Genomic DNA, 26,457 nt, shown 5'->3' with positions numbered 1-26,457 from the left:
GAGCATCCAAGGAGACGGGATTAGTGCCGTACTTCCTCAAGTTAAAACACGATGAAGTTGGAGCTTCAGTGTCGGGCCCCGAGATGAGGATTTCTCCACCTATAAGTAGAGTGTGAGTGCTTGGGTGGCTCTATCTTTATAATCTGTCTCTCTGCCTGCCTTTCAAATCTATTCACTAAGAACACATGTTACTCAAACTTCAGTCTGAGGCAACCACCAAGCATCTGCAAGCATTTATCTCGGAAGAAAATAACGTCAAAACAAAAAAGTAAAGAGGCTCTCCAGGGTAGTTTTGCTGCATGTGTTGAACCACATAAACTTTCAATGTATTAAACCATTCATTTGTAAATTTGGATCGGCTTTTCTTCATTTTCCTACATGCAATTTAAATAGCAGCTACTTTTTCTATTATTGCATTTATCAGTAAATTAAACATGTGCACAGTTCAATTGCAGCACACAGGATTCATCTAGAGATTGTACACCTGGCGTAGTGATAAAACCTTAGACAGTGCTGCACTACTGCACAGCAAGGCACTTTGAAGAAGGAAATGAAATGAAATATTCTTTCAAAAAGCCCAAAACTATGTTTCAATCTCTCTTTTTTCCTGTGTACAACTAGCCAACTGTAACTGGGGAGTGTAACATTTCTTGGTACACCATGTCAGTTCAATCAGTTCCTTTTTATTGAGCAATTGGCTACAATTGTTACTGACACAATGAAATCATTATTTCACTCTGAAATAATGTAAACTGGAACCTGTAGTCCTTCATGCTGCTTTTCATATCTGTTCAGAAACACTGCAAACGAAAACATGCAGTTTTATTAAAAAACGATAGACAAACAGAATCATTACAAACATTTTTTCTTTTTTGTCATGATTGAATATATTGATCTGCAATACAGTATAATTTGTTTCCTTGCTCCCAGGGTATGCCTGGATTGCCAGGAATTGTCGGCCTGAATGGACAAAAGGTGAGCTCCTGTTCCTAATGTATGTGCAAAACTTGCCTCGCGGTTGTATGCATTTGCCGACCAGTCAAGTTGCAGTTCATATCCATATCTGTCCGATATGTCATCCCTTCATCATTTTATCCTGTTAGACATGTGCGGGGAAATTGTCATAATTAGCATATGAATTCTTGAGTTATGGCCAAAAATGTGTCTTTGAAGTCACAGTGACCTTTGACCTTTGACCACAAAAATCTAATCAGTTCATCATTTAATCCAAATGGACATTTGTGCCAAATTTGAAGGAGTTCCCTCCAGGTGTTCCTGAGATATCGCATTCACAGTGCGGATGGGCGGACAACTTGAAAGCATGCGGCTTAATAAACGTATTAACGGTTTTGCATAATTCTTTGTGATCATGTTTGACTGATGTGATTTTCATTTTTAAGGGGGAAGCTGGTTCGCCTGGATCCCGGGGCTTTCCAGGATCGACTGGACCACCTGTGAGTTGACAACTGTTGGACTATATGTGTGTGTCGGTGCAGTGCACACCAAAGTGTTAATATTGAATTTTAAGAGTTACCAAAACAATTTCTTCCCTCTGCTGCAGGGTGAAATGGGTTTACCTGGTGCGTCTGGTTTAAAAGGATCAATTGGACCCAAGGTAATCATGTATGCCTGTTAGGAAATCCCCTTTGAGCCTCTTCAAACAGCTGTAATGTCAGTGATGCAAAGCTACAATGAAGCTAGCAGAAATAATCACTGACTTTCTTCTTACCGATAGTCATCAAAAAGATTGAATAAAGTATTTAAAATGGATAAACTGTGCACTAAATATAATGTGAGTTTATCCGCCCTCTGCATCCCTGGGGCTGTGAGTGCACTGGCTCAAACTGTGACCCAGAAAAGTCAATACTGCAGATCAATCCACACACGCTGGCATCAACGACTGACAAGCTGCAGGCCGAGTCATGTCGTGATTTAAGTTGAGTCCAAGCACAATGTAGTGCAGTTAAACAGCTGCCAACAAGTACAGGGGATCAGTGTTGCGTTATGTGACTGTACATTCCCAAGCCCTACATCATCCAACCTATACAACATGCATAGCAGTGCACAGTGTCCCTAGTTTTGATGAGGGTAAATCTTTGAAGCTTTCTAACCAACGAGTTGATTGAAATGCATCGAAAGCTGCTCGGGTCAGCGACGTTGCATGTTTTGTTTGGTCGCTGTTTTTCTAAAATACACTTTAGCTCAAGTAACGATCTGTTGGCCACACCGGCAGCGCTAAATTAAGCGATGATCCGGCCCTACTGCTTTCGTCAGTGGAAATCTTAGTGGAAATGTAAGCAGTCTGGCTTGTCTGGTCTGGACGCTCTGTCTCCGAATCACTTTTCATTAGCTGATATGCCTTTAACAAGCCAATGTGTATTGGTAAATGGCACACAAGCAAAAAGCTAGTTTACGGACAGGCAGGATATACTTTGAGTTCATGGCCGACCTTCAGACTGCAATTACCGAGGCTTGTTCGTCTGGAAATGAACGCAGACGATTAGACATAATTGAACGTCAAGCTGTAATACACTGAAACCTTGTGAAGGTATGCTGAATATCACGGATCAATGAAAATGAATTATGATAAGGAAGTGAAAATACCAACTGCAGTCCCGTCCGTGACATGATGTGGTTTGGATGTTATGTTTTAAGTAGTAAGCCATGTTTTATTTCTTAATCAAGGGGAATAAGGGTGGAAGTGGAAGTCCAGGTGTACAAGGAACACCAGGCCCTGCGGTATGTTTCCATTTAAATAATCTAATATGAACCAGGTGACTTTACTGTATGTCTGAACATGTGTTTATCCACAATGTAACAAAGTATTATTGGATACTACTAAAGGGGAGTACAGGAGAACCAGGAGGAGCAGGTCAGCCGGGGCATACGGGTATGCCAGGCCTGAAGGGAAGCAAGGTATTTATACGAATGTTTTTCTGCCAGTGTTGTGACACTGCCGTCTCTGCCCCTTTTATCCAGTTGAAATCTTTTGAGATATATGATTTATGAATAGTTGTTTACTGGTCAGGGTTAACCCAGTCTGGTCAAATGTAAAATGTATGTCCACTAGTTCACCTGAAATTCCAGTTGTAATAATGACTTAACTGCCATATCAGTAACAAAAATCAGTACTGTTTTTTTCCGCATTGACATTACCACATGTTGTGTTTGGACATTTGTAAGCCAGATAAGAGAAGTCGTCACTGTGATAGAGGGCTGCAGCTAACCATTATTTTCATTGTCGATTAATCTGTCTATTATTTCTGATTAATGGATTAGTTGTTTGGTCTATAAAATGTCAGAAAATGGTAAAAAATAATGTACATCAGTGTTTCCCAAAGCCCAAGATGACGTCCTTGAATGTCTTGTTTTGTCCACAACTCAAAGATATTCAGTTTACTGTCATAGAGGAGTAAAGAAACCAGAAAATAGTCACATTTAAAAAGCTGGAATCAAAATTGTTTTACTTTTTTCTCTTAAATATTACTCAAACCGATTAATTGATTATCAAAATAGTTGCCGATTAATTTAATAGTTGACAATTAATCAATTAATCATTGCAGATACTACTACTGTGATATCAACTTTAGTTTAAAGATGTATTCTGGATATACTGTACATTTTTTCAGTAAATCATTTGGAACTTGTGTTTCTTTCAATGCCACAAAATGTACTATACAACGTACTAAATTATGATCCATGTCTTTATTTCTTTATCAGGGACAAAGAGGAAATCTAGGTGAAAGAGGAGAGACGGTAAGATTGGAGACAAACTTACACTGCCATCAACGCTTATTTAGTCACACAAGCAGATCATACTGTGATCGTGTTGACCTCTGTAACGCTAATCTAAAATAATAACTCAAATTGACAGCTTTGAATAAATGTAAGTGTAATTTATCACCATTGGGTGTCAGATTTAGACGTTGGTCCAAAAGAAATCGCTACCATTGATCTGTTTTATTAAAATCACAGTGTTGACCTTATCTAATAATTGTTGTAAGATTGTATTCAACACTGTAGGCAGACTATACTGTAAGTAGTGCACTTCTATTAGTGGAGGAATATATTGTGTTTAATTGATTTCACATAAAAATCAGAATATTTCAATAATCCAGCAGAAATAAAGCCTGACTTATTATAGTATATTGATTATGGGTTAGGAAAACATCATGTGTCTTTTGGAAGTATAACTGGATCTTTGCGGTTGTACTGACTTCCAGTATGGTTTTCTCCATCATGCTAAACTGGATACATTTTATGTCCTGACAACAAAATCAACTCTGGAACTCAACAAGGAAGTGTAATCATAGTGTGGCATTTAAAACACATTATCACCCATAAATACCTCTAAAAAAATGCATCAATCATCATGTTTTGAGTGGATGTTTTAACCTGCAGCACTATCTACAGTACCATGTGCTGCTCATACAGTAAAGCCCAGTGCTTGAAACAATGATTTCCGATGCTTTCGTGATGTTAATCTAATGGTTTTCTCACCAGGGAATGAGAGGTGAAAAAGGAGAGCATGGTCGGCCAGGGGAACACGTGAGTTTCTTTGATCAGATTTATTGTGTGGTGAAGACTTTCAACCAAATGGACACAGAAAATGCAGAATAAAATCACCAAGATATTTTGTTTTATAGTTTTGAAATCCTTTTCTTTTAATTCTGTGCAAATTAAGATAAAACTTAACAATATATTAATTACTTCCCTCAAGAATGGTCTCTGTCTGATAATTATCAGGAAAGCTCAAAAACTGTAAATTAGTTTTAAAAGTGGATAGCGCCACCATGTGGCCATTTGTTAAGCACTTTAAATCTTCACTCATAACTCCTGAGCTGTGAGGCTTAGCAACATTATTTCTTCTTGGAATAAGCAGTAAAAACGAGTTGGAGCAGTACATATCTAATCTATATAGGCAATACCCACTTTTTTGTACAGTGATTTTATTTATTTTATTCAACCACTCCTCATCCAAACCATGTTTGTATATAAAATATTCGTATGACCCTGTACGGATGATCTTCTCAATATGGCTTGTCAAATTCTTGAAGGCATGGTCTATTTGACATAAATTTAATGAATGCATGCAGGTGGCAACTGTAACCAAATTTAGGATAGTTTGGGTGTTTTGAAGTGGGGTTGTATGAGGTACTTATCCATAGTCAATGTATTACCAACAATATATGATGGACAGGAGATACCTCACGAAAGCAAAGCAATGTACTGCTGTTGACGGGGCCGGCAGCTAAATGTATTTTAGCCACCTAAAAGAAAGGCCAACCTAAAAAAAAAATCAATATCAGTTTAAGTGTATGCTATATTTAGAATATTTTCACTGCTTTACCTTGCCATCAGACAGTCCTTTCCGACGGGGAACTGAAGCCATTGTATCCATCTACAGTATGATCTCGCCAAAGCCACCAGACTCCATTGAAAAAACGTGCAGAACACGGAAGTCACTACGTCTGCCTCAATTGGTTAGTTTGTTTGTGTTGTTGTGTGACTTTGGTTAGTTTGGATTCATCAAAGTCACACAATAGCACAAACAAACTAACTAATTGAGAGCATAAATAGCGGCTTCAGTTCCCCGTCGGAAACATAGACTGTATAGCTGACTAGTATTCTAAATATAGCATACACTTAAACTGATATTGATTTTTTATGGTGAGCCTTTCTTTTAGGTAGCTAAAATATGTTTTGCTGCCCCCGTCCGCAGCAGTACATTGCTTTGGTTCAGTGTGGTAACTTCTGTCTGCTTCTCCCTAATATTTCCAAGATTTAGTTGAAAAAACAAAATCTACAAGATTATCTGTCACTGAGCATTTTAATGCTGATCTAGAAGCTGATTTTCTGTTATTACAATACAGCACACTTTAAGGATTGTGCAGCCTTGTTGGAGGTATGTGCTCTCTGAGTGCTTTGTAATATTTAATGACGTATCCTGACTTTGATTGACAGGGCTCCGCTGGTCCACTGGGACTAAAAGGAGAGGTATGTTAAGCTGAATGTTTTAATAACTCTACCTCCATCCAACCTGAATTGTTGTATGTATTGATAACCCTGGGGTGGTATTTTTGCCAGAAAGGGACAGCAGGGGATTCGGGGCAGAGAGGTCAAGAAGGTCAAGTGGGACGGCCCGGACAGTCGGGTCAGTCAGGCCCACCTGGTCCCCGGGGGCTGCCGGGGGACAGTGGTTCACCTGGCCAACCTGGACCTGAAGGAAGATCTGTATGTGCGCTACACATTGTTCTAACTTTACTGTCGATAATGTCTTTCGTTATGATGTTATATCTGATATTGACTAACATAATGCAGTGGACAGATCCATATCATCACATCACTTTTTATTCCAGGCAAGTCAAATGTCCGACAATCACATTCGTCAAATCTGCAGAGAGATTCTTCAGTGTGAGTATCATTATAGACTGATGATGATGATGTTTCTGTGTGTTTTCACCACACACCTGAAATATTTTCACTGTCAATCCTCCTAGCTGAGCTGCCTTTATTGTTGCTGAGCAACCAGCAGAGTAGCTGTACCAGATGTCAAAGCCGGCCTGGATCTCCTGGTCCTCCAGGTCAACCTGGGCTCCAAGGACTCAGGGGTCCTTCTGGACTTAGTGGCTCCGGGGGACAGCCAGGCCGCCCTGGTCGGCCCGGGCACCCTGGTATTGATGGGCTGAAAGGTAAAGCCAGCCTCAAAGTTTATACCTTGTTATTAAAGCTGTTTTACAGGATGATCAAACAGGTTTGCTTGTGTTTGCAGGAGAAACAGGTTTCACGGGTGAGAAGGGGAGCCCTGGTCGAACCACCATCGGAGACCAAGGGCCACCAGGTAAAAAATGTGACTAATTATTCAGACACACCAAACCGACATCAAAGAACTAGCGGCAACGGAGGCCGACTGTAGCAATGCCTCACATCGTCTTTGTCTCGGCCAAAAAGTTGCACTCGGACACACCGCAAAGACAACGAGCAACTACCACGTACGTTCTGCACCTGCATGAGAGGAAATAACTTTCCATACCAGCAGGTAGCGTTAGTCTGTATTCGTCATTCAAAGAGGGGAACCAGAAGAAAGAGGACTGCAGATATACAAGCCATTGTTATGATATGTACATGAAACAAAATGACATTTGCCAAGGATTTTCACACCACTCTCACTCACCACTTAGCTTCATTCCAGATGGCCATGTCGCTGTCAAAATATCCGTGTATCGGAATGATCAGATGAGATGAAGATGAAAAATGAGAAGAGCTTTCTGTGTGTGCCCTCTTGACTTTAGTCTTTGATTGCTTAACTCACTTCCGTTTCTCTTCTCGTACACTGATTCGCTTAAGCTGAACGGCCAATCAGAGAGATTTCTCTGGGCCTGGTGTGTCAGGTCCTAATCATTTAAAGAGCCATGTGGGAGCTAATTCGCTGGGATACTTTAAGCTAGATTTCATCCTTTAAGTACTGTGTGTACCGTTCCTCTGAACTGATCATAGCTTAGTATTTTTTTTATCTCCACAGGTCCAATGGGTCCCCAGGGGTACAGTAAACCAGGTCCTCCAGGTGAGCCTGGATCCCCTGGTCTAAACGGAGCAGACGGTAAAAGTGGAAATCCTGGCATCCCTGGTCGGCCTGGGGTGTGTGATCCATCCATGTGCTACGGTAGCATGATGAGGCGGGATCCTTACAGCAAAGGGCCAAACTATTGACGTAACGCGGCGTCGCTGCAGGCACCAGTCTAGAGCTGATGTGGAACAAACAGCCATTCTCAGGAAGATCTCTTCTTTACAGTTTCTCTCTGTCGTGGAAACAAAACCTCCTCTAACACCTTTTCTGTGATCTCAGACAGTCAACAGAACTAGATCCTATCACATTTTATCTCTTGGTATTTTGTATTATCATCCACACAACTTCGAACATGCTTTGAGGTTTTAATGGTGTTAAGATAATAAATAATTGGCTCCATTTAACACCTCTCATCTGAGCACCTTGAACTCATGTACTTCATGTCTCTCTGGGCAGTGTGACTGGTGCATTTTCTCATATTGCCCCCTGGTGTTGCTTCATTGCATGTCGCTCACTAAATTTTCACTACACATCGGATGGGTGCCAAATCATAGATATTTATACATAGATACCACATTGGCCACTTCAGCCCGTTGCTGCAATATGTCAACATCGACGTCATATTGGGGAAGTCAGGACTGGCCTGTAAACAAATACAAGTGAATGAGGGAGCTGCTGTTTTTCTGAATATATACAGTACTCCACGTAGATCAAAAAAGCTTGAATATAAAAAACTCATTGAAATCAGTTGAGAAATGTAGACTTATTATAGAGCTCTTTATCCAGAAAAACAGCAGCACATTTGTATTTGTGTACAGGCAAGTCCTGGCTTCCCCAATAAAGCGGCGACATTGATCCAAAAGCCAATGCGGCATCTAAATATACACCGATCAGCCATAACATTATGACAGCATAGGCACCCTGACCGGTCTGTGGCTACGCAGCCCCATACGCAACAAACTGCAATGCACTGTGTGTTCTGACACCTTTCTATCGGAACCAGCATTAACTTTTTCACCAATTTGAGCTACAGTAGCTCTTCTATTGGATCGGACAACACGGGTCAGCCTTCGCTCCCCACGTGCATCAATGACCCTTGGGTCAGACCCTGTTGCCGGTTCACCGGTTTTCCTTCCTTGGAGCACTTTTGGTAGGTCCTGATCACTGCAGACCGGGAACATCCCACAAGAGCTGCAGTTTTGGAGATGCTCTGACCCAGTCGTCTCGCCATCACAATTTGGCCCTTGTCAAAGTCGCTTACATCCTTACGCTTGCCCATTTTTTGTCAGTGGTCTTAATGTTATGGCTGATCAGTGTATATTAGGGCTGTCAATCGATTACAATATTGAATTGCGATAAATCGCAAATTAATCACACATTTTTTAATCTGTTCGTAATGTATCTTGAAGGGAGATTTGTCAAGTATTTAATATTATTATCAACATGGGAGTGGGCAAATATACTTGCTTTATGCAAATGCATGTTCATATTTATTATTGGGAAATCAATTAACAACACAAAACAATAACAAAATTTGTCCAGAAACCCTCACAGGTACTGCATTTAGTATAAAAAAAATGCTCAAATCACAACATGGCAAACTGCAGCCCAACAGGCAACAACAGCTGTCAGTGTGTCAGTGTGCTGACTTGAATATGACTTGCCCCAAACTGCATGTGATTATCATAAAGTGGGCATGTCTGTAAAGCGGAGACTCGTGGGTACCCATAGAACCCATTTTCATTCACATATTTAATGTCAGAGGTCAAGGGACCCCTTTGAAAATGGCCATGCCAGTTTTTCCTCACCAAAATTTAGCGTAAATTCATAGCGTTATTTAACCAATGGATTCCTTAGGTTTTCTAGTTTCATATGATACCAGTATCTTGAAAATTGTTGGAACTGGTATCATGAAACTAGAAACGTTCCGTGTTATTATCGCGTTAACGTTGACAGCTCTTGTATGTATTATGTGTGTGCTATATCTTCTGTTAAAAAAACACTCAACTTCTATGATCTATAAATTCCATGTTCAGTGAATTATTTCATCATAAATTATGTGTGAATTGGCATGTTTCAGCACAAGACTGTGATTTCCTGTAGCTGTTTTTGAGCTGCTGTAAGCCCGTGTTCCAAAAACATTCAGCTTGACTGTTAAGCACTTAACTCTTAATGAAAACAGCTAATATTGTGTATCAGCCAAGATAAATGAATACTTTCCCTCCTATCACAATACCCGTTCAATATTCCAATTAGGAAGCCAAATGTTTCATCATCTAAGAACATGCTGAGATTTTACTTTGAAATGTGTTGTCATTTAGGCTTACCTTTCATTACTGTAGCAAGTATTTTATTGTTATTTATAAAAGAGTCATAACTGTGTATTTCAGCGCGTGACAAGTCTTAAACAGCTTTTGTAATTTTATTATTTTGTGTTAAGGTGACTTTTGTATGACTTTCTTTTTTTTTACTAGAATTAAAAAATCTTAATGATTCGTGAATTTAGTTTGGTCTGTGCTTTGGGCTTTACGTTTCAGGTTTATTCATCAAATTATTGATCTCATCTTCCTGGATTTTGTTTTTTTACTTTTTCGGTGTTTGGTGCATTTTTACTGCAGCCTCAAAAAGGATGAAGTGTGGAACAAAAAACAAGGATAATCACCTGGGTCATCCTCTAAGCACACAGCACTAGGAAACTTGGATACTTGGAAGTGCAACTACAAAGCTTCTGTAGGCGGTGTGTGTGTTTGTGTGTGTGTGTGTGTGTGTGTGTTTTTAATGTGTGACAGACTTCAGAAATAACAATTTAAGTGCTTTGGACACTAGATGGCGCTATGTGGTAACATCCAGCATGTCCAGGAGTTATTCACCTAAGAGACTCTTCCTTTTTTTCATTTTGGACAGCAGCCACCCATCACATGGAAACCTCAGAGTATTTATGTTTTTAATTATCCCAGCATACTTACTTCAACATGCTGTTTACTTAATGCTCCTCTGAGAATGGAGCTAGGCATTTCGATTTAACGTAACCTTTCTATACTATATACAGCTCTTTGGGGTATTTTTTTTTTATAATTATGAAAATGGAAATCATTGTAGACTGTAGATATCTGCAATAATATCGAATTTTCTTATCAATCTTTGTATTATATTTATCTCTTCCCTGATGTGTTCCTTTAAGATGATATGGGAATAATCCGTGCAGCACATTACAAGCAGGCCCACTTGTTTGCTGGTGCAATTAAAGTGGCAGAAGGCACTATATTTTTGGCATCATTGGACAAAAACTCCATAATAACCTTTGAGCATATTGTAATTCAAGTGTTCTGAGAGATAACTAGACTTCTGCACCTCCTCATGGCTCTGTTGTCCGGCTTTAAAGGTCCCATATTGTAAAAAGTGAGATTTTCATGTCTTTTATATTACAAAGCAGGTTTAAGTGCCATATAAATCCTGTTAAACTATCAAAACACTCAATATACGGAGAAATACACACAGCCCCTATTCAGAAATTGTGCGTTTGAAACAAGCCGTTATGATTTATGTCCATTTGTGATGTCACAAATACACAATATATATATAGATCATTACACGGTTTTAAACATAAACATTCTAAATGTGTCCCAGTTTATTTCCAGTTGCAGTCTATGCAAATAACATCAGCTGACAGGAAGTAAACATGGACCCAAACTGTTGCCTGGCAATGCAATTCCGTTGCAATGCACTAAAACGGAGCGTTTCAGACAAACGGTAAATACAGGTATATTCAGGCAGACAGAATGAGGAAAATAAAGTTGTTTTTTTACGTTACAGCATGTAAATGTGTTCTATTAGAAACACAAAATACAAATATGATCCCGAAAATAAGCATGATATGAGACCTTTAAAAAATCGAGCCCGTGACGGGAGACTTTGACCAATCACAGGTCATTTCAGAGAGAGAGTGTTCCTATTGGCTGTGCTCCGGTCATGTGGCCGGTACTTGGCGTTCCTTCACCAGATTTTTACAATGGCGGCCGCGTCACAAACTTTCTCATTTTACAGCTAAACCGTGCACTACGAGATGATTCTGAAGACATTTGAGGAGAGAAATAGGCATTCACGTAACATAATATTGATTCATATTTGATCAGCGCTGCCTAGGTTGACCGTTTGAGTCGGAGTTCGCGAGTGATTGACAGCCAGCTCGCATCGACAGCAGACCTCAGATCAGCTCTTACTGCTTGTTTTCCTCCGGTCTGTGAAATCTTGCAGATGCTGTTAGAAACACCGGAAGACACCGAGGCACATGATTTTTTTTTCAGGTTACCTGTTTCATGTACTACTGTCACAGTATAGCGACCGTTTTATAAAAAAATAACTTTTTTTAATCATATTTGCTCCAATCTCGCCTACTTATGATGCTGTGCAATAATTATATAATTATCTGATGGACACTTTGTGCAATAATCTGACAAAACTGTCATCTCATCAATATACATATTGTATTTTTATATTTTATATTGTATTATCTTTTATATATTTGTTTTATATATTTATATTGCACTATTTCTTTTTTATTGTATTATCTTTTTTAGCACCTATGGGGTTGTCACAATCTAATTTCGTTGTACTACACAATGACAATAAAGGGCTTGAATCTTGAATCTACTTCAGCTTTAATAAAATAATATTTCATAGCACACCAGTGGATCATATTTAAGCCTGTATTGTATGAAAACAGGATCCTTGTTGTTGTTGTTGGTGGTGGTGAATGCAGCATGAGAGTCCTCTCTCCCATAAACACGTGGACTTCAATAAGTCGAGGTGATTAAAAGCCTCTGTCATTATTCTCTCACTCGTTAAAGACGGCCTCTCGGATTTCAAGTGTCTCATTTTACACTCACCGAGCCGCCACATTCATCATGAGGACTGCAGGGCTGGAGTAGTTTTATTGCTGCCACTAGAGGTGGATGCAAAAACAAAAAGTTGAGTGTGGTGGGATGGACTCAAGAGGGCAACTATAGCCTCAAAAAACTCTCTCTCTCAAGGGAGAGGTGTGTTAAGGTGACTTTTGTATGACTTTCTTTTTTTTTTTTACTAGAATTAAAACATCTTAATGATTTGTGAACTTAGTTTGGTCTGTGCTTTGGGCTTTATGTTTCAGGTTTATTCAACAAATTATTGATCTCATCTTTCTGTATTTTTTTTTTTTTTTTTTAACTTTTTCTGTGTTTGGTGTGAGCGTTGCCATTTTTACTGCAGCATCATATAGGATGAAGTGTGGAACAAACAAACAAAAAGGATAATCACCTGGGTCCTCCTCTAAGCACACAGCACTATAGGAAACTTGGATACTTGGGGAGTGCAACTACAAAGCTTCTGTAGGTGGTGTGTGTGTGTGTGTGTGTGTGTGTGTGTTTATGTGTGACAGACTTCAGAAATAACAATTTAAAGGTCCCATATCATGCTCATTTTCAGGTTCATACTTGTATTTTGTGTTTCTACAAGAACATGTTTACATGCTGTAATGTTAAAAAAAACCCTTTATTTTCCTCATACTGTCGGCCTGAATATACCTGTATTTATCCTCTGTCTGAAACGCTCCGTTTTAGCGCATTTTGACAGAATTGCAACAGAATTGTGTTGCTATGCAACAGCTTGGGTCCATGTGTACTTCCTGTCAGTGAATGACATTCACATACACTGCAACCAAGGCCTATGGAAAGGAGGCTGGGTCACGGGCGGACATGGGTCTTGGGGTATGGGGTATGACACATGCGCAGTGTAACTGAAGCTGCGGTCGTGCGTTGCAATTGGCTCAATTTCGGCGAGTGCAGATGAGATTTTACTACGCATGTGTTATACCCCCGGAGATATGACGCGTGACCCAGCCTCCTTTCTATAGGCATTGACTGCAACCAGGAATAAACTGGGACACATGTAGAATGTTTACGTTTAAAATTGTGTCAAGGGTCTAAATATTGTATATTTGTGACATCACGAATGGGCAGAAATCCTGACAGCTTGTTTCAAATGCAGAGTTTCTGAATACAGGCTGTGTGTATTTCCCTGTGGATTGAGTGTTTCGATACTTTCACAGTATTTAAATTAGGATTTAAGCCTGCTTTATTATAAAAAAAAACATGAAAATCTCACTTTTTTATAATATGGGACCTTTAAGTGCTTTGGACACTCAAGGGAGGAGAGGAAAAAAAAGAAGAAAAAAGGAGTGGGAGCATGAGTCGACCTCCTCTCTCTCTCTGTGTTCACACATTTTCATCCACACTGGAAACTCTCCGGGTTATCCCTCTCTGCGTAATGGGCGTACCTCTCCGTGTTCCTGCATCACAAGAGGAGTAAAAGGTGAGGGATCACACAGCTCCATAAATACTTGGTGTGGCAGAGAGCTTTGGATGGACCCTGGAGGAGCAAATACTGCTGGAAGGAAGGAAGCGCGCAAAACTTGCAGGAGAGAGGAGAGGAGCGCACTACTTTTTTCTTGCAAGCTGATACCTTCATCTGTAGTTTAACCACCGTGAAAGTTGCGGTGGCTAATATGGGAAGTCTATGATTCCCAGAGATATATAACTTATTTCTCTCTCACACAAGAGTGCGATGTAAAAGTTCAACTTCACCAAACTTGTCCAAGATGAAGTACCATGCGCTACTACTCGGACTCGCGTGGAGCTGCTTGAGCGTTCTCTCGTGCGCTCGCTGCGGCTTAAGTGACAACCACGTGCACTCCAGCTTCATCTACAGGAGGCTGCGCAACCACGAGCGCAGGGAGATCCAGAGAGAGATCCTCTCCATCCTGGGCCTGCCGCACCGACCCAGGCCCTTCTCTCCCGGCAAGCAGGCGTCCTCTGCACCGCTCTTCATGCTCGACCTGTACAACGCCATGGCCGTGGAGGAGGAGGAGGTGGAGGTGGAGGTGATGGTGCAGCAGCAGCAGCAGAAGAGCTTCAGTGCCAAGGCTCAAGGGCACTCCAGGAAAGGGTACTACAGCCCAACCCAGCAGCAGCACCAGCATGCCACCGGGTACTCCCGAGTGGCTCAGCCGTACCGAGCAGCTCCTCTGCTGGGCCACAGTCCTGCGCTCACCACGGTGCACGACACCAACTTCCTCAATGATGCAGACATGGTGATGAGTTTTGTCAATTTAGGTAAGTGGCATTAAAAAGTGGGGTTAATTTCTCACCTTAAATCAATATTAATCGAAATTTAGAAAGCAGGCCATGGTTTCTATGTTGTTTGAAGAGATGTGACAGTTTTAAAAACTTCCCATCTCCAACTCACATTTATCTTAACTCCCTCCACTGTAAAGAAAATACATTAGCTATAATAAGGATTTTACCTTTAGTGATGAAAAGCCTAATATTTTGTACAATAAGTGCACATTTTTGTTAAATTCCAGTGTAGACAAGAAACTAAAATACTGCAGCATAAACTCCCATCTCCAACTCCCATTTATCTTAATTCCCTCCACTGCAAAAGAAAATACATAAGCTATAATAAGGATTTTACCTTTAGTGATGAAAAGCCTAATATTTTGTGCAATTTTTGTCCAATCCAGTGTAGACAAGGAACTGAAATACTGCAGCATTAAAAGCCTTCATCCATGTATTCCAAAAGTTAGGTTTAATTTATTACTTCAGCACATTTAAGGCAAGGCAAGTTTATTTATATAGCACATTTCATACACAAAGGCAATTCAAAGTGCTTTACATATATAAAAGCAAGATAAAAGAGCACAAAGTGCATAAGATAAAAACGAATAAAAGAATATAAAAGTATAAGTTAAAAGAAAAAAATTAAAAGGATAATAAAAACAATCAAAAGACAGTAAAGTGCAGCATTTGATCAATTAAGACAACATGAGCTGACCAAAGTGCTTTACAGACACACAGGCAGAATAAAAACAGGTCAACAGAGCAGACAACAAAATCATACATATCCACAGACAGAGACCAAGATAACATCCATAAGTAAAAGACTGTTGAAATGAGCATTATAAAATTAATATAAAAGGCCAATTAGTAATCACACTTTAGGTGGGCCTTTAGAATCCATAGAGGAAGCAGATCTGATGTGGTGAGGTTTAATTAATTAATTAATTAAGATATTTCTCAGTGTGTCTGCTGTGTTGCTATCAGAACATGCAGTTAATTAATTTTGCCAAAATAACTAAACACTTTTTGTTACATAATCTCAGCTGTTTTGTCCTATTAAACCACTTTTAAATTTTATTTTTTAAATATTAAATAATAATACTAAAAATAATTTAAAAAACAAATGTGCTCGTCATCTAAGTAAAGTTATTGACTTCCTCTCACTCCCTATAGGCTGTTTTTTTTTTACTTTTAAATCTAAATCTAAATGTGAATATGTTTCAGATATCAGTCAGCTCAGTTGCTTTAGTCTTGTGTGAAATATTCAGTATTTAACGGAATTAGGCCCAACATTTTGACCTTTTACCAATTTGTGCTGCTTTCCATTAAAAAAGCAGCCGATCTGTATAATGATTGTGTTTGTTCAGTAGCAGCGACCCTTAACCCAGCAGTTCAGAGAGCCTTATCAGATGACTGTCTGACCTTGAGAAAATTGGTCTAAATTATTTCCTGTTGTTAAAAGGGGAGTGATATTGACTGATGCCTTTTAATTCTTGAGGTTTTGTCCTTAAGAGAAAGCCGGGCAGTAGCTCTATTCTTCATATTTGTATAGCATTTATTGTTCTTTAATGAGTTCAAATATTAAGCATGCCACATGGAGAGTTTCTCAAAAATGAAATATGACGAAACTTGCAGAATAAACTAAAGATAAAAAATAAATAATCTTTAGATAATGTTGGTATTGTGATGTTACCGATTTTCTTTTCTTAATATATATAGAGCAAAAACATGTAAAAAGTGAATTTGTAAAGAGTTGCTTGGAAGTATAATCCCTCACCTTGGCCTGTGCCCATCTGTTTCCACTTACCACTATAGCAGGGCATGTACACTGTCAGCCTTGAAAGCTCTGCTCTCGTTCTGGGGACTGTCAGTGAAGTGTTCAATGGGGCTCTGTCTTTATTACAGTACACTCAAATATAGCTACTGACCTCAACTGTTTTAGAAACGTCTATGTGGCATTTCACGCAGTTTAATATGCCCATTTGAACTTTTCAGTGTATAAATAAGAAGTCAGCGAGAGGAGTGAAGATGAAACGTGTTATTAAAAAATATGAATACTGCTGGGAGATCCAAGCTGAAACCAATTAATGTGCGACACATCGAGAATGCATGCGGCTCCACCTTACCAGAGAGTGAAGTCATTATTATTTGATCTTCATTTTAGAGTTAAATGCCCTCAGTGGCACCTCTGCTTCAGATTACTGCCTGTGGCTAATATAATGGAACACGCTCAGTGGGTAAAAGTCAGCCCTGACCTCTGACCTGTTTGTGCTAAGTAACCGCAGGCGTTCTCTCTCGATAAAACATCAGGGAAATGCACTGCATGATATCACTACGGGTGTCAGAAAATACACTGACCTCAGCCACATGCCACTTTTCTGCTACTAGGCAGGGGTGTGAGACAGTTAGCGGTTACTTTAGTAGCATCAAAGCATCTTTTGTCAGCATGTTGATTATTAAAGTCATTGAGCAGCTTTATTTTATCTAGAAAAACTTCAAAAATTCAAGCTGCACTTATCTGATATGTATCTCCAAGCAGCAAAACATAAAATAATCATGCTATAAGTTTTTAAAGTTTCAAAAATGTCCGAAAAAGATATCCTATGTTACTCATTATATTAGAACTATTTAGTTTTACAGGTCAAGGGTCATTAAACACTCTTAGCACATTGTATGAAACCTACAGGAGGTCAGCATGAGGTCAGAAATGAGGTCAGAGTAGATGCTCACATGACGTTGAAGAATCCTGTCTGGTCTTTTCTCTCACATGAGGAGCAGACGAAAGTGTCTTTAATTGAAATCAGCCTGTTTTTCTTAACTGACAGCCCATTCATCATGGCCAGAGAATGCAGTTAGGCACACAGTAGAGGGCCTGTCTGGGAACTGCTACCTGTACTCAGTTGACTGATTTAATGAACTGGAAAGTGCTTTTGTTGGTAGTCAAAATGTTTGGATTGGACCTGGAATGTAAAAGAAGATGTGATAAATTACTCTTTTTCTGTGCGTTAATGCTGGCGTATTTTCTCTCTTAAGAGCAACGCACGCAGCGGTTCAGGAGTTGAAGTCATATTTCTTGATCAGTGTGAGCTTTGCTGCCAGTATAAATGAAATTCATCATGAAATATTTTCTTTCCCAGTGGAGAAAGATAAAGATTTTTCACACCAACGAAGACACTACAAGGAGTTCCGTTTTGATCTGACTCAGATCCCGGACGGAGAGGCGGTGACTGCGGCAGAGTTTCGAATCTATAAGGACCGCAGTCACGCCCGCTACGACAATGTCACTCTGAAGGTTTCCATATATCAAGTCATCAAGGAATATCAAAACAAGTAAGTACCTAATCCACCAAAACCAAACATTAAAGACAGTGGTGGATTGTAACTACGTAGACTTACTCAAGTATTGTACCTAAGTACAATTTACATGAGTATTTCAATTTTTCTGCTACTTTATACTTGTACACCAAACAATTTCTGATACAAATATTGTATTTTTTTTTTTACAAAAGATAGAAGTAGTATTTAACATACAAAACATATGACCAGCTTCCAAAAAAATTATGATTTTTATAGATTAAACTACCAACAACATGTAAAATAGTTAAAAATTAGCTCTACCAAAACATTAAAATCCTGCTTTCTAATCAGAATTTGAGTCTAGTTACACTCTAACAGGGGCCCGATGAGTACTTTTACCCCATGCAGTTAATCTTATTTCACAGTTAAAAAAGGCAAACAGTCCAACAGCTATTGTCTTGCACAGTTAAAACTTTCCACTCGCACAGAACGCCCTTCTATCTCCAACTCTGCTCTCCTTCATTCGCACCATGTCTGCCTTACAAATATAGTTCTCGGATAAAGAGGAGTCCATTAGCAAGTTGGCCACTTATGAAGCTTGGAAGGTCCATCAGTTATCACTCGTCTTGTGTTGCCTGCCAAGCTGGCCGCGTCCCAGATGAAACCATGAGGGCCCACAATAGGGGGGGAAGGGGCTCCCTCGGGTGCTCCCGTGCTCCCGTGGTCACTGTTATGCCCACCACCTGCCTGTCTTAACAATATGCCGGAAGTTTAAACCATGACATAGCTGAATACACAAGGGTGTACTTAAAAGTGGGCCCACATTCGCTTGCCAAAAATGTGTGTGGGTGATTGAAGGGGAGATATGGCCCTCCTGGGCTTTGAAAAGGGCCAAGTCAATGGACTCTGCCATCTTAAAGGGGAAGGCTGCTCAGTCTAAGTTTTCACACACATTTTCATGGGGAGTAGTGTGTTTTAGTTAGTGCTCACAAAGGAGAACAATTATTTCCCAGTGCAAGAAATCCTAGAAACAATATTGGTAGTATGGGGTTTGCTCAAGTTTTTCCTCAAGTTAGAAAGCCACAATGAAATTATATTATACGAGTATCATTACTTTGTAAGCCACACTCATTATTTCATGTTTTTCTACAGAAATTGATAACTGCCAATGGTTTTCAGATTGTTATTTCTACAAAATCCACTTGTACACCAACTTAAAGAGGACATATTATGCTCATTTTCAGGTGCATTTTTGTATTCTTTTTTTCTACTAGAACATGTTTGCATGATTTATTGTTCAACAAACACTGTACTTTTCTCATACCGGCTGTGCTACAGCACCTCTTTTCACCCTCTGTCTGAAACACTCTGTTTGAGCCCGAAAAGCCCAGTCTACTCTGATTGGTCAGCTGGCCCACTGTTGTGATTGGTCAACCGAACCAAACTCTTCAGACTCTGTTCCAGCTCCGCTCTTAACTGGCTTTGTTTGAGGGCGTGCCAAACTAACTGCTAGGCAGGGTTTATGCAAATGTGTCACTCGGTGACATCACTACGTTACAGAAGAAAAGGCGGGACTTCAACAAGGTGTTTCAGGCAGTTCAGGAGCAGTGTTTCTGTGGGGGAGAGTAACTCCCTTTGATGTGGATTTTGGGCTTTGTAACTTTGCAGAACATTTTTACATGCACTAAAAACTATATAACACACTAAAGGAAAGGGAAAAAGCACAAGAGCATAATAGGTCCCCTTTAAGTAGTAGTTAACTTAGCAGTTAATTAGTGGGTTGAAGTAGCAAATTAAAACCCCTCTGTTGAGGCATCTTAAGGGTTTAAGATAGTGACCATGTACAGCAATAGCAATGTCCCCAGTTCAAGTACAGCCAGGAACCCTCTCTCCTCACTTTCTGTCAACAGTACTTTAAAAATAACTTTGTTAGGCTTACGTAAAGGTTGGAGTAAATGTTGAATACAGTAAACTATTACTCACTACTAGTGTAGAGTGTTACAGGGATGATGTATTTTTGTAGGCCAACCAGGAAGTTATCGTTGCCCTGGGTTCCCTCGACAAAAAGCCAATGGGATTTTTCCATTGGGTTTTAGATTATTGCAGAAATTAAGCTCTGTGGCAAACACACATTTATGACACTCACACGTTTTATTCAGCAAGATAATCTTCACAAATAAACACCACTTTTATGATTTTTGAAGTGTGAATGCAATCGCCAGAAGTTAAAAGCTAACGTTAGGTTATAAACGAGGCAGTAGAGGCGGGCGAGTCGGCGTGATGACGTTTAGTAGTGTCATTTAGCCACTTGTGAGCAACCGCCTTTTTTAAGACACATAAAAGCTTCAAAATTCACGAGTAGGGTATTTACTGACATATTTTATATCATAGAACAAAACGTTAAAATCTCTTCAGCTTGTGTCAACCATAGACCTTATGTCAGGCATCTAACCAAAAACCCATTTAAAAAACCCACTGACTTCCAGACGAGGGAACAGGAAGTGCTAAAATGTTATTCATTTCTGGGTTTTAAGACTCATTCCTGTTGCACTCTATATTAACTCTATATTAAAGCTATTTTTGTTATATTTACATTCACTCTTTGTCACCTAAACACACTGTGTGTATCGCTGAGGTCTAATGAATAGGTTGATTGCATTTCCTTTCTTTTAAAACATTTGCAGAGCCGATTTTTGTTAGAATGTAAAACCTGCAGTGTGTACATGCATGTTCGCTTGCTTTCTTCTTCACTGCCGTTGTAGACACACTGCAAAATATTTTGGTTTTTTATTGCCACTAACTGTCGATCGGGGAAACCACCGTCCTTGAGCACACAAACGGAACAAAACAAGGACCTCTTAAAAACATATTGCTTCATATATCTACAGTACTAGTGGTCAAAAACTCCACAGGGTACCTTTAAAGTCAGACAACTACGCACCACCCTGACCTCCTCCCACTCCACTATATCAACGTCACACCACGTCCTGCACTGCCACTGAACTTTGGCTACTGAACATAAATTGCTAATGGAGAATAGTGGCACATGAGCATAATTTGCAGGAGACAGACTTGTCTAAAAAAAGAGAAGTTACCTCCGTCCCTGGTATCCACTGGCTTTAACTCACTCTCTGTGGAACAGTACATCCAGTAATCACAGATGACGGGGCAGGATAAGCATTTTCCTGTTGGATATGGCTATGGGAGTGGTGAATTCTTACCTACACAAACTAAATTATCACAGGATATGAGCTTAATACCGTACATTTCAAAGAGGAAGTTCACCAGTATGTCACTCATAACGACTGGAATTCCACATGAGGTTTGAGTTTTATTACACCTGTAATAAACACATGAATAATTCCTGAACTATTGGGGGAAATCTTGGTTCTCTCCAACCGGCACCATGTAACCACAAAAACTGAACAGGCGCTGCCTTATCCGATCTGCCACTTGAAAGCAATCCAATGCAAATTGCAAAGCAGGGGCTTTTTTCAACTTCGGGTTGATTGATGCCTTATGTTAAAAATACACAAGGGCTGATATACATGATTCATAACTCCTGAAATGTTTTGCCCATCAAATAGATGAAATCTTGGCACGCGTTGTACCACACAACTCTGCAGTTTATTACAAGACACAACTTCTTCAACAAATGCTTTCTTTTTATCTCCAGTACAATGCTGGCACACAAAAAATGGCGCAATTACTCTTACACACCAAATCACCGGTTTTCAATAATGAAGGCCTTTTTAGAGAAGAAAGGATGAAGACATGAAGAAACTACAATAAAACTGTAATAAAAGCCACTCAGATGTTTGGCTCCTGCTACAGAGTTTGGGCTAAAGCATCCATTTGTGATCAGTCAGTGATACCTTGTTTGTCTGTTCCAGTCTAACTGGTTACGACCTCTTGGACCCGGTTCAAATGCCCTCAAAGAAACATATGGTTCCCTTTTTGTGTCCCATTAAAGCTATGCAACATTAAGGGTGCACAGACAGTTTGTATTTGCTCTAGAGCTTAACGTGCTGTTGCGGGCACTGAGGTTTCGTACATTGATTATAATGAAGCAGTTAATTGACCACATTCATTTCACTGGCACCTCTCCGAAACACAGGAGTAATAATCCTGAAAACCAACATACCCACCGAGACTAAAAATTAAATACGTTTTCAATGGATTATGATATATTTGAAATAATGAGAACACTTACTGTGTCTTGTTTTTGTTGTGTAATAGCAGTTGCTGCTTGCATGTATGTACTGTCTGTTTGACTGTGCATCCTTTTGACTGATGGTCTTTTCGTTGTTTTTCTCTTACCTTCAGCGATGCAGAAACGTTCTTGCTCGGCTCCAAAAAGGTCCAGGCGTCCGACGGAGGCTGGCTAGTGTTTGACATCACGACCACCAGTAACCACTGGGTGATGAACCCACAGCAGAACTTTGGCCTGCAGCTCTGTGTGGAGACTGTAGACGGCAAGTGAAGTTCATTTTTCTTTCTAAGAATTTGTTCTTTTACTTGTAACTCCTGGACTCTAGAAAAGGCCAAGAAATTAAGGAAGTTTAAGACAAATCCACATGTGTGCATTTGATACATTTTAATTGACTTCAGGATAAATGTGATTTGTATATTTGACAATCTGTGGATTATTTGATTATTTACCACCTATAAATGGGCATAAATCCACAAAACAGATCAATGGCTTGACCTAGTATTTGTAAAGATACTGGACCTTGAAAGCGGTCCTAAAATTATACATAATCACATTTTTTTTAAGGTTTGTTTTTGAATGTTGTATTTACCTTCTGGTTTGTCAAAGGCCGCAGTATCAACATGAAATCTGCTGGAATCATTGGGAGGAACGGGCCCCAGTCCAAACAGCCTTTCCTGGTTGCTTTCTTCAAGGCCAGTGGGGTGTTGCTTCGCTCTGTCAGAGCTGCTGGTGGGAAGAAAAAGAACCACAATCGTAATAAATCTACTAACCAACAAGAATCATCTAAAGCACCAAAAACAGGAGGTATGTACACTTTTATAGTGTAGTTTAGATGCTACGGTTTCTTTAATCTTATTCACATCCAATCTCTTACTTATATACATTTTAATGACATCCTTTTACCCTGCTAACGACCTGTCCATCAGTCCGCCAGACTAAATAACTTAATTTCCAGCAGCGAGATATCTCTAAAATGTGCGGTAAAGAAAACACCTGTAACTCCAAATTTAATGAAACATCAATTGTTTTTTAATAGTATAACATTTATCACAATAATGAAGTAATTAACAGAGCCCTACTGTAGGATGATCTCGTGTACTTCCAAAAGTCTGTATTTATGGACTGCATATATGTATTTCTAGTGCATTGAGCCACTGTTGTGCTAACCTTCCTACAGTAAGCAAACCAAAATATATAATTATTCAGTACTTTCTGTTATGATTAAAAACCTTTTTTTATTTTTTCAGATTACAACACAAGCGAACAGAAGCAAGCCTGCAAGAAGCACGAACTTTACGTCAGTTTTCGAGATTTGGGCTGGCAGGTAAGACAAAATTATTTCATAATAAAAAAACATTTATAACACTAACAAATGGTGGCAGCACAATGAACAATACTTTTTTGAAATTATGTCATAAAGGAAGCTCTTTTTTTTTGTGTCAAGGATTGGATCATTGCACCTGAGGGCTATGCTGCTTTTTACTGTGATGGCGAATGCTCTTTTCCACTCAACGCACACATGAATGCAACAAATCACGCAATTGTGCAAACCCTGGTAAGTATTCTTTAGAGTGCACTGCACATGTGAATTGCAATAAAAGTCGTGTTATGAGCTACAATAATGTTCTCAGCAGGTATAATTCATTTGAAACTCACTGCTGTTGCACCTCTTTTAAACCTACTTCATGCTCTCATTTATAGGTCCACTTAATGTTTCCTGACAATGTGCCAAAGCCATGCTGCGCCCCGACCAAGCTCAACGCAATATCAGTGCTTTACTTTGATGACAGCTCTAACGTTATCCTCAAGAAATATAGAAATATGGTAGTTAGGTCATGTGGTTGCCATTAGTGGCCGGGCTAACTTTAATTTATGCTATCTGGTATGGGAACCGCTGGAAAACACATCTGCTGCAGGTGTGATGTGATGTACAGTATTATGTATATAAAGTTTTATTACCTAATTTATTTTCTTCTTTTTTATATAAAATAGCACTGAATATTGTGATATTTAAATGATTAGGACAAAATGATTTTACTTTACGTCAGTTATCAGTTAACTTTTGTGTCCGTTGGCATATACTCCCTCTTAGTTACGTCTGTATGATAACTTTTATGAGTTAACTATTCACTGGAGTCATCATGATGCATAAGATCGCTTCCCCTTCTGCTTGTTTTTCCCCTTTAAAAATACGCTTGTGCTACAAATGCTCACTGAGCTGGAATTATACATGGATGTCAATTTATGATGTGTTTTTCTTCAACGCTAATTTGAGTTTCTTAGTTTGTCTAATAGACTGTATATAAAGATGGACAACATGACAGCTCCCCAAAAGTGAAGCCAAAACATCTTGATTGCCCCCTGGTGGCTGGCTGCAGAATAGGTCATAAATCCCGCCCCCTCCATGTTAGCTGATGGGACATAGGCCAAACTAAAAAGTCAGAGTACACTTAAAATATATTTTTCCTAAAGATGGGTTCTGTCATTTTAGGTAGTTCTTATCACGCTAATTTATGTGAAGTGTTGATTTTTCTGATAAATTTGGTTTTAATTAGTTATTTGATGCTATCACTACTGCACAGACTCTGGCTCCAAATGACGTCAAATCTCAAGATGACAGCTCCCATATCTGGGATATTTTGGCTTCACTTTTGTACAGTGGGAGGAAGTGGAGATACGTCGTCCATCTATACATACATTCTATGATTTGTCTTCATTATGGACCCACAATTATGAATGGCTGATACATACAGAATAACGTAGCATCACAAGTTAATCTGACAAGCAAAGGAGACCGCAAGGTGATGCCATTAGCGGTAATATCACAACTTCAACAGGCTGTTGGAAATAATGTAAATCAAATTGGATCACTGGGGAGCAAAAAATAGTGAGCGTTCTCTCTAATGTAAACCAAACTGCCCAAAGCTATTTTCAAGCTGCCACTGTCTTTCAGCACTGATATGGTTTCACCTTTTCCACGCCAGCTTTTTTTTTGTTTTTCATAGGAGAGTGTGTTCACAGAAGGGGATTATGTCAGTCTGGAATGAAACTCCTATAATGTTGAGTGTTCGCTTACGAATGCTTTACAAATTATGTCATTTTTTTAAAACCATGTTTATGTAAATCTCTTCCATAAACACGGTTTTCCTCATTCCTCTGCAAACATCTTTGCTCCACACTAATTCTATCTTATGTTTGGGGAAAGTATATCTCAATGTAGAGTGTTGTGTATTTTAATAAATGTACCACTTGAAAACTCATCTTTTGTGTTGCCTTTACTTGACCTCGCAGCTTTTCTTGCTCCATTAATCACCCTAAACTATATGCAGAAATGCATTTCATCTTGGAGCCTTTGTCCTCCTCCTCCAGCTGCAAGTCCTCCAGCCTTTTCAAATTCAAGTTGTCCTTTTATATTTCTGCGGATGTTTTACACACTGTTGCCGGACTACCGTCTCAGATTTATAAATGTTTGACAAGTATGATATAAACTAGGGGTCCACCCACGGAGCCTGTTGACATGCTCTTGAGTAGTGGTAATGCTGGTGGTAGAGTGCGAGCGGTGCTGTGACCTAGACGGGTGATTATCATGAGACTGCCAGCAAAGAAAGGTATATAATTTTTGTAAGCAATCTCTTCCTGATTATGGGGAAAGATACCATCCATCACATGATTTACGTGACATGTATGGCACACCTCTGTACACTAATTTGTTGCCATCTGCTCAGAAACTAAGATTCACCCCTGGAAACAAAGTGGAGACCATAAACTAAAGTGAGCAAGCATTTTCTCCTCAGTCAGGATAAGAAGAAATTCCAGAAAAAGTGTGAGCAAACGTGCTATTTCCAGAGAAGTACTCTGGTTACGCAGGGATTTTCAGTGGTCTTGGAAATCTAGGGATTAGGTTAAGGATTAATATTTATTTACACAACTGTGTTGACCTTCGCTGAACACAGGATATGTACTGTTGCACTTTTTCTCCCCCCCTACCCTCCCACTTCTATAACATTTTTTTTCTCTGACATGGCAGAACATTGAGTGACTGTATTTCACTTAATTAAAAGCAGTGGCCGGCCTGCCCAGATGTTATGTGGGCTCCGTCTAAAAGGAGTGTTGACATTCAGTGAATAGAGGAGGCCACCTGCTAACTTAACTCTTGGCTTGAGGGGTGATTTGCATTCCTGCGGCCTGTTGCCTGGCATGATTACTCCTAGCACTTCACAATCCCATCT

The 26,457-nt window shown here is 39.5% G+C and overlaps 2 protein-coding genes across 4 annotated transcripts in view; both read left to right on the top strand.

Annotated features, from left to right (window-relative positions):
- Positions 1-8,806, top strand: part of col21a1 (collagen, type XXI, alpha 1) — a 29,769-nt gene extending 20,963 nt beyond the window's left edge. For 2 of the 3 annotated variants that reach the window (XM_037783289.1, XM_037783288.1), the window contains 13 exons: positions 931-975; positions 1,401-1,454; positions 1,562-1,615; positions 2,686-2,739; positions 2,845-2,916; positions 3,721-3,756; positions 4,504-4,548; positions 5,965-5,997; positions 6,088-6,234; positions 6,360-6,414; positions 6,501-6,692; positions 6,773-6,841; positions 7,523-8,806. In XM_037783289.1, coding sequence (XP_037639217.1) covers positions 931-975; positions 1,401-1,454; positions 1,562-1,615; positions 2,686-2,739; positions 2,845-2,916; positions 3,721-3,756; positions 4,504-4,548; positions 5,965-5,997; positions 6,088-6,234; positions 6,360-6,414; positions 6,501-6,692; positions 6,773-6,841; positions 7,523-7,710 — 1,044 coding nt within the window. In that variant the 3' untranslated portion in view covers positions 7,711-8,806. Of the gene's footprint in view, positions 1-930; positions 976-1,400; positions 1,455-1,561; positions 1,616-2,685; positions 2,740-2,844; positions 2,917-3,720; positions 3,757-4,503; positions 4,549-5,964; positions 5,998-6,087; positions 6,235-6,359; positions 6,415-6,500; positions 6,693-6,772; positions 6,842-7,522 lie in introns of those variants that run through there. The other variant, XM_037783290.1, reaches the window with a different exon arrangement.
- Positions 8,807-13,800: 4,994 nt separating this feature from the next.
- On the top strand, positions 13,801-24,587 carry bmp5 (bone morphogenetic protein 5). Its single transcript, XM_037781400.1, has 7 exons — positions 13,801-14,712; positions 17,856-18,048; positions 22,342-22,490; positions 22,835-23,032; positions 23,476-23,552; positions 23,673-23,783; positions 23,930-24,587. The coding sequence occupies exons 1-7, from the start codon at positions 14,199-14,201 to the stop codon at positions 24,077-24,079; spliced, it is 1,392 nt and encodes a 463-aa protein (XP_037637328.1). The 5' UTR covers positions 13,801-14,198; the 3' UTR covers positions 24,080-24,587.
- The last annotated feature ends 1,870 nt before the right edge of the window (positions 24,588-26,457 follow it).

Source organism: Sebastes umbrosus, chromosome 10 (assembly GCF_015220745.1).
Source record: "Sebastes umbrosus isolate fSebUmb1 chromosome 10, fSebUmb1.pri, whole genome shotgun sequence".
Classification (NCBI taxonomy): domain Eukaryota; kingdom Metazoa; phylum Chordata; class Actinopteri; order Perciformes; family Sebastidae; genus Sebastes; species Sebastes umbrosus.
This window is presented reverse-complemented; position numbering and strand designations above follow the sequence as displayed.